This window comes from Phacochoerus africanus, chromosome 11 (genome assembly GCF_016906955.1).
Source record: "Phacochoerus africanus isolate WHEZ1 chromosome 11, ROS_Pafr_v1, whole genome shotgun sequence".
Classification (NCBI taxonomy): Eukaryota; Metazoa; Chordata; class Mammalia; order Artiodactyla; family Suidae; genus Phacochoerus; species Phacochoerus africanus.
Genome location: NC_062554.1, coordinates 59,999,795 through 60,008,275, shown reverse-complemented (window position 1 = coordinate 60,008,275; position 8,481 = coordinate 59,999,795). Strand labels below are relative to the sequence as shown.

At 46.9% G+C, this 8,481-nt stretch overlaps 1 protein-coding gene across 1 annotated transcript; it reads left to right on the top strand.

Annotated features, from left to right (window-relative positions):
* Positions 1 to 1,209: 1,209 nt before the first annotated feature.
* SPATA19 (spermatogenesis associated 19) lies at positions 1,210 to 8,155 on the top strand. Its single transcript, XM_047754462.1, has 7 exons — positions 1,210 to 1,369; positions 1,535 to 1,591; positions 2,071 to 2,163; positions 2,339 to 2,430; positions 6,405 to 6,482; positions 6,743 to 6,818; positions 7,989 to 8,155. The coding sequence occupies exons 1-6, from the start codon at positions 1,292 to 1,294 to the stop codon at positions 6,807 to 6,809; spliced, it is 465 nt and encodes a 154-aa protein (XP_047610418.1). The 5' UTR covers positions 1,210 to 1,291; the 3' UTR covers positions 6,810 to 6,818; positions 7,989 to 8,155.
* The last annotated feature ends 326 nt before the right edge of the window (positions 8,156 to 8,481 follow it).

Here is an 8,481-nt window from a genome sequence, read left to right as displayed (position 1 = left end):
GAAAAAAACTAGAGACGTTATTCTATTCTATTCATTTTGAAGGCAAAGAAACTAGGACTAGAGAGACTAAAGATTGCGTCAAGATCACATAAGTTGGACAGGACTACATCCCTCATTTCTGAGACTTTCCAAATAGTCTTGATAACAAACCTAAGTTTGCTCTGCTAGCTATACTACAGGGCAGTAAATTCAGAGATGAGTTGTTGGGGCAAGGAATAGCGACTTTAATCAGAAAGCTAGCAGACGGAGAAGATGGCAGACTAGTGTCTCAAAAAACAATCTTGCTTCCATCTATAAAGTCAGGCTCCCTTTGTACAGAGGAAAGGGGGGCGGAGGGGCCCTCAGTCACTAACCGTTATTTGCTTGGGGAAAGGAATGCTGACCACTGGCTGAGCAGGAGCACTAAAGGTCACTTATTAACAAAGCTCTTACAGTCTCAGGGTTAGGCTACAACTACTTTTGAGAGTAGCTAAATGTTTGCTTTAGGATATTCTGAATTTCAGTTCCCTGGTAAAAGTTCTAGATGGCAGTAGCAGCTGTTCTGTTTTGAGTCCCTGTCAGTTGTTTGCCCCCAACTCTGAAGTCACAGGATAATCCCCTTTTTATTTTCACTTTACTGTCCTTCCACCTGGGTAGTCCACCAAGGGTGATTTGGAATTATCAGAAACTAGCTTTCACAAGAAATGGTGCTTTCAATTTTTACCCTATCCCTCTTATTGTTTGGATTATTTTTTATGGTTTGAATCACTTGTCTACACAAAGTAGACACTAAAATAAAGAGAATGTCCTTTTTGAGAATTTTGCTCTTCCATCTTTGATGTTTTTTGGGTGGATAAGCTCCCTTTCCCCCATAGGTAAGAATAAGACATGCCTGTGGCATGGTTTGAGCAATGATCTAGAGGACCCAGGTAATTTTCTTACAAATTTATTCTTTTGACTTAACAAAAGCTTTCTGCTTCAGCACTGCTCAAGACTGTGTGGCCAGCCATAAGCCACATCCCAAATTTCTGTCTGTGATTTTGGTATCTTCCTCCTTGTGTCTTGCTCATATCCTGATCTCCTACCCCTATCTCTTCATTTCTGACCTGTGGTATCACTAAGGTGGACACTTTCTGACCTCTCTTTTCCATCTCCACTCTGACCCTGGAGGTTGAAGGAGGTCATTGTCACATCATCATTGGCTGGCCAATCAGGTGGCCACCTCCCTCCAAGGACCTCTGTTCCAGAGGAGTTCTGAGGCAGCTTCAATGGAAGGAGGGAGCCACAAAGGAGGATTGGCATAAATCCAAAGATGATCATTACAACATGGATAGTGTACATCCTTGCCCGGAAGCATACTGGGTTCCCCTTCCCACCGAAAGTCAGTTCAGTAAGTGGGGCTGGTAGCTAGGTGGGAAGTTTCTCAGGCATCTTCTCCTCTCTGAACCCTAGCTTCACTTCCAGAGAGAAGATCTTATAGTGTTGACTGGATGAGAATGGAGGAAGGGTATGGGTCTCTGTATTGTGAAGGCATCAGCTTATCAATTTGTTGCAGGATGTGGAAGTTGTGGAGAGTGAGGCTGTGTCTGTAGTACAGCACTGGTTGAAAAAGGTGAGTAAGATTCCTCTGTGACTCAGGGTACCTCAAATTTTAGAGAGTGGCCTTAGTGGGTGCAGGGGGCTGGAATTCCTTCTCCCCACAACTGGGAAACCCAAGTTCATTGCCCAGCAGCCTGCCTAAAGCTGTGTCTAATCCACCAAATGTCCTGGAGGACACAGGCTGTCTCCTTGCCAGAGATATGCTGGCATTACCACCAGCCCTGCCCTGCTTCTTAAGCACAGGTTGGGGGTTTCAGATGCTTGCCCCCCCCCGCAATGGGTGTCTCAGGAGGACCTTGGGATAGGGACCGTGACATGGCGATTCCCTGGAATTCCACGGGAAGGCAGCAGCATTCGAGCTTGTTGCAGGAACTGTGATACAGTGTGTATGTGTGGACATGCACAAGTGTGTTGTGAGGGAGAAGAAACAGGAAGAGGAGGGAGAATTGGGGCCAGATAGAGTAACACTTTCAGAGGGAAATTACCTTTCAGACTGAAGAAGAGGCTTCCCAGGACATAAAGGAGAAGATGTCTGCCAGCTGTCCTCCCACACATGGCCAAGATGTACATGTGACCAGAGATGTGGTAATGGAGCCTTAGAGAGGATCATCCAGGGGGAGTAGGGGGAGAGGCAGGAGCAGGTGGGGTCCTACTGAAGAGGGTCCTGTGCAGGTGGGTGGAGATTGTCTGGGCTGAGCTCCAGCCTGGCCGTGGAATCCATACTGAGCAGTAACCGTTGGACCCCACCCGGATGTTCTAGGTGAAGCACCGCCTCTCAAAGTCTGGTTTGTTAACAAACCAGAGTCAAGAGGTCCTGGAAGAAAGAACAAGAATCCAGTTCATAAGATGGAGGTAAAGCATCTCATTGACCAGACCCAAGCTGTGGGAAGGGGGAAATAGAGATGGCACAAGCCACTCGCTCTCTTTGGGATTCCTGGCCAACAGAAACCCATGACCAGCTCCTTCTCTAGAGGCGTCAGCTCCTTTGGCTGAGAATTTTTTCAGCCTTACTTTGGGGACTTAAGAGAATATTTTCACTATCTTGAAAGCCCAGCTTATTCCTAAATTTTAAAATGACTGGAGGGGTTGCAAAACTGGGCTTGCTTACCATTTCTTAAATGCTTCTGAATAAATTTCAGACTTCTCTTATTTTTGCACTTGATTTGTTCAGAAGTGGCTGCACTTTAAAGAGCTAAAAGAAAATAAGCTCTTAAAATGCAAAAATCCAAAGCCCTCAACTTCCACTGAGGTGAGATGAGGTTTCTCAGTGCCCTATGCTAGACTTCTGTGTTGCATAGGCCAGTGCTTTGACAGCCTCCCACTGCCTGCCAGCTCAGACCCACACCTGCCTTTCCTGGCTTCCCAGGGCTAAGACTCTAAGCAGTGGAGCTGGGCCTGGACCCGGCTCAGTACTCTGGCACAGGCTCCCCTGTTTCCTTCTGGGATGTGTTCACTTGGGTCTCTTTTCCCAGTAGAATTATTGAGGGATTCCACTGGGCTTCCCTACCTGTGGAGGAGCCCCTCTCACCTGCACTGTCTTCCTGTCCATGCTCTTGTCCCCACAGCCAGCTTTGCTCTCTCCCATCAAGGAAGCTCCATTTCTCAAGAAATGTGTTTTTGCTTCAGGATGTACAGTTTCCTGTGTTTACCCCTTCCAGTGGCATTAGCATTTTTTAAAATTTATTTTTATTTTATTTTTATCAAGTAGTCTTAATTGTAAACAATTGTTTTTTCCCCAATACAACTTTTTTTTTCAGCATGGTGACCCAGTTAACACATACATGTACACATTCTATTTTTGCACATTATCATGCTCCATCATAAGTGACTAGACATATTTCACAGTGCTACACAGCAGGATCTCATTGCTAATCCATTCCAAAGGCATTAGCATTTTAAAAGAGGATTCAGATGCTCAGGAATTGCTTAAGAGAAATGGTGGAATTTGAGACCTCCCTGGGAAAAGTTTTTTTTTTTTTTTTTGCATGGGAAACCTTCCAAGGTCCCCCAAATCAAAAATATTGATGACTCTCCCCGAGCCACTGCTCTGCACGTGGGAGGCTTGTCTGTGCCTGACATGGCTGTGCTGCCAAGTCCAGTTGTTGCAGTTCCTTGGTTTGGATGATATGAACATCATTCTGTGGTATTTTTTATTTATTTTTTTATGGTTTAAAAAATTATTATTTTTTTATTACTCAAATGAATTTATCACATCTGTAGTTGTATAATGATCATAACTATGATTTCACAGGATTTCCATCCCACAGCCCAAGCACATCCCCCCACCCCAAACTGTCTCCTCTGGAGACCATAATTTTTCAATGTCTCTGAGTCAGCATCTGTTCTGCAAAGAAGTTCAGTCTATCCTTTTTTTCAGATTCCACATGTCAGTGAGAGCATTTGATGTTGGTGTCTCATTGTATGGCTGACTTCACTTAGCATGATAGTTTCTAGGTCCATCCATGTTGCTAAAAATGCTGGTATTTCGTTCTTTTTAATGGCTGAGTAATATTCCATTGTGTATATGTACCACATTGTCTTGATCCACTCCTCTGTCGATGGACGTTTAGGTTGTTTCCATGTCTTGGCTGTTGAAAAGAGTGCTGCAATGAACATCGGAGTACATGTGTCTTTGCGAGTCATGTTTTTCTCTGGATAGATGCCCAGGAGTGGGATTGCTGGATCAAATGGTAGTTCTATTTTTAGTCTTCTGAGGAATCTCCATACTGTTTTCCACAGTGGTTGCACCAATTTACAATCCCACCAACAGTGTACTAGGATTCCTTTTTCTCCACACCCTCTTCAGCACTTCTTGTTTGTAGACTTTTTGATGATGGCCATTCTGGCTCGTGTAAGGTGGTACCTCATCGTGGTTTTGATTTGTATTTCTCTAATAATGAGTGCTGTACTCTGAAAACTATAAGACACTGATGAAGGAAATTAAAGATGACACAAATAGATGGGAAGATATACCATGCTTGTGGATTGGAAGTGTTAATATTATCAAAATGACTATACTACCTAAGGCAATATACAGATTCAATGCAATCCCTGTCAAATTACCAAGGACATTTTTCACAGAACTCGAACAAAATATTTTAAAGTTTGGAAGCACAAAAGACCTAAAATAGCCAAAGACATCCTGAAAAAGAAAAATGGAGCTGAAGGAATCAGGTTCCCTGACTTCAGACTATACTACAAAGCAACAATCATAAAAACGGTATTTTTTAGACTTTAGTGTGTAGTGTACCTAGGTTAAAGCATGAGGGTCATGGCATAGAAGTCGGTCGGTTATCTACATATAAGTTTCCCACTCTGGATATTCTATGGATATTTTAAACCAGTGAATTCTGCCGGTTCCCCCTAAGATCCACTTGTTTTGCTATCTTCCTATTAGTTTCATTCAGTACGCAATCAGGGTTGGTTGCTCAATATCCCACTATTGAGCCCCACTGAATACTCATTTATATGGTAGATGTGTACTGGCCACCTGATGTTTGCAAGACCCTCTGGAAGAGAGAAAAGGATGAAAGTGGGAGTTCCCTTTGTGGCTCAGCAGTAATGAACCAGACTACAAGGAATGCGGGTTTGATCCCTGACCTTGCTTAGTGGATTAAGGATCTGGCATTGCCATGAGCTGTGGTGTAGATTGCAGATGTATCTTGGATCTTGCTGTTGCTGTGGCTGTGGTGTAGGTCAGCAGCTACAGCTCTGATTCGACCCCTAGCCTGGGAACTTCAATATGCCTTTGGTGTGGTCCTAAAAAGACAATAAATAAATAAATGAAAGGATGAAAGTGAACTGGGTAGAGAAGGCATGTGGACATTAAAGGACGAGTTGGGATGCCACAAGGAGCACCTGAGGGCACAGTGGGGGACCAAGCTGCACAAGTAGTTGGCTTTTCTGCTTTGGCTCAGAAGAGTTTCTAGCAGGATTTTCACCTGGACTGACCCATGTCTGAGTGGGAGCTGGATGAACAGGAGCTGGACAAACAGGAGCCCAGTGGGGCCTGTTGCCTCAGACAGATGGCAAGAGCCTGGCCACTTGGCCAGCCCTGCTGGCCCTTTTTCTGAGGCTTCCTTCTTACCCTCAGCCCCTTTATCCCTTCTTATCTTGCTCTCTGGGCACTGACCAGCTCCACCTTGTAGGAGCCACATTCCTGGGCATGTTTATCTCCCCTGAGCTGCAGATTCTCAGAAAAGTCTCAATGCTGAGTTCATATGGAGCACCCCAGGCCTTATCCAGAAGGCACTTTCAATAGACACAGGAACAGGGGGTCCAGTAGGCACTGGTGTAGGGGTCCAGTGGGCAGGTTGCTTTAGGTGGAGTGGAGGGTTTTTGAGGCAGAATAGGAATGAAGTTGGGAAGGACATGAAGTGGACTGTAGAGAGGAAGGCAAGTCCAGAACAGCAAGATAAAACAAAAGCAATAGGAGCAAAGAGGAGCTTGCAGCTTCTTTGTGACAGAATGTTCTAGAAATATCTCTAAACCATATGGCATAGTGCTGATCATAGAGAGCTGGTAGGGAATCTGGAGAGGAATTCAGATGGGCTATGCTCATGGCCTCAAGACCTCTGACTTGCCAGTAACCAGCAAAGGCTCTTAATCTGTCTCCTCCACTCTCCTTAGGACCATTTGCAACCTGCCCACGGTCACTGGGGGTTGGGGGGGCCAGGGCCACTTGGTAGGTAAAAAGAACAGTTTGTATTCCTGGTATATGGTGATGGTCAGAACTGTGGTCCACATGACTCCAACCCTGGCAGCTCCATGGTGACTGGTTAATAAAGAAGGAACTTGGAACCCCACCGTTTGGTGGTGTTTTGCAGCCACACCCGTATCTTCCAAGTGCCGAGCGAGGTGAGAAATGAAGTCATGCGAGATAGGATAGAGCAAGTGAGACGAAGGTAAGTGTTTGGGATGAATTGATTTGTATCCTAATTGGGGGAAGGGGAGTGGGGCTATTGGCCTCTCTCTGTGGGTCTCCCTTAGCTCCAGCCCTTGGGCCTCGCCAAGCCTGGAGCCCTTCTGGGCTGAGCATCTCTTCCTATGACCCAGCTCCTAGGTCCAGGCTCAGGCTGCCACCCCACCCTCCCCCATGTTGTGGTCTGGGTCTGCTCTGGGAGGGCTCTGACCCCCTGCCTCTCCTCTCCTCTGTCTCTTGTAGCATGTGCCATCTTACAGACGAGTCATCTCAGGAGCTTCGGGACAGAAATTCCTGCAAAGACTGCTGAGAGCAGCAGGTGAGCGCCTCCAGGCAAGGGGCCAGGCAGGGAGATGGTGTGCTGAGTGGGGCTTGAGGAAACCAGTGAGGGCCTGCACCTGGGCCAGTGAGGGGTGGAGGTGGGGTGAAGGTAGCTGCCTGGGGCTCCTGCCATATCTCTAAAGGGGTGGAGGTGGGGTGAAGGTAGCTGCCTGGGGCTCCTGCCATATCTCTAAAGGGGTGGAGGTGGGGTGAAGGTAGCTGCCTGGGGCTCCTGCCATATCTCTAAAGTTTGAGGAAGGACTTGGAGTCAAGGTCAGATTTGTGTCTTTGACTTCACTGTGGTGTCACAGACCATCAGTTATCCATGGGCCCAGGGGTCTCAGGGGTCTCGTGGTTGAGGCCACGGTGGGGCCTATAGTTCTGAGTTGGTAGTACTCCCTGGCATGGTTGCAGCTGGTCTGCTGAATCTACTTTGAATCACAAAGTCACACAGCACTGGAGTGGGGAGCAAGGGTGCACAGATTTTGGCCCTGCCACTGATTAGGACCATGACTTTGGGTTACATGACCTCTTGTCCTGCCTGTGGCACCAGTGGTCATGGTAGTGGCTGTTTGTGCAGCCTTGGAAGGTGACAGCCAATAACTGGCGATGCCTCTAGTGGAGGCATCCATTTAGGAAAGGTTACTGCACCCCTGCTGTATGGCAGAGACTGCACTAGCCATCATGGGGGTTGACAGGGTGACTACCAACATGCTTAGAGGAGGGCCACAGAGGTATATGTTGGCGTTTATCAAGCATTTACTGTATGCCAGCTCCTACACAAAGTACTATAAACAACTGAAGGGTAGGACATGGTTGTGCTGTTGTTCATGCATCAGAGATGAAGCCACCCTGGGGAGCAGATGCTGGCTTTTGTCCAGCTCCAGTGTGGGCTTCATGCCCTGGTGCCTCAGTTTCCTGACTTTAGGATGTTGCATGTGGCAGGAGCTTTGTCAGTAGTTTGCTGACAGTAGGGATGAGGAGTCAGAGGTACTTGCAGAGCCAGTCTGCCATCCCAGCTCTGCCCGACACCCCCACCCCCATCCCTTGTGGGTCTTTTTGCTCTTTGTATCCTGCTCTGGGAATGTCACAAATAGCAAGCTTAGGAGGCATCGCCAGTCCTGCCTATCAGCTGTCCTACATTTCCACGATGGTTTATGTTCTTCAGGGTCAAGGAGCAACCTGTGTCAGAGGATGTCCATTTCCCCCCTTGACCTGAGGAGTGACCACACCTGAGCAGAGAGAATCCAGCAGGTGAACCCTTCCTTGTGACAGTGGCAGCACTGGAATCTTCTTGCTGAATTGCTGATAAAGAGACGCACTATTTAACCACCACCCAGGTCTCTGGTGTGAGTGCTTTGCCCTCGTTCATTCTTCGGACCTCAAGCACCCCATGGGCTTGCCTCTGGGGACACTATCTGTGCTGGGCTTCTGGACTTAGTCTGGGCTGAGGCAGGAGGACTTCCTGTGGAAAGTGTGGCTGGGCTGTTTCTCTCAAGGATTTTGTTTTATCTTTATTCATTCCTTCTCTAGTGCACTTCCTTTCCTTATGCGGATCCATGTTTCTGCCCTATAGCAGAAATATGGATCTCTCTAAAGAATTGCTAACATTTCTTGCAAGGAAGGTCTAATGGTGACAGTTTCCTTTGAAGAAGTATTTC

Coding starts and splice junctions, on each gene's coding strand:
- SPATA19 (XM_047754462.1), top strand. CDS start 1,292: ATGATCATTACAACATGGATAGTGTACATCCTTGCCCGGAAGCATACT. Junction 1,592..2,070: donor TACAGCACTGGTTGAAAAAG/GTGAGTAAGATT, acceptor ATTACCTTTCAG/ACTGAAGAAGAGGCTTCCCA. Junction 2,164..2,338: donor TACATGTGACCAGAGATGTG/GTAATGGAGCCT, acceptor CGGATGTTCTAG/GTGAAGCACCGCCTCTCAAA.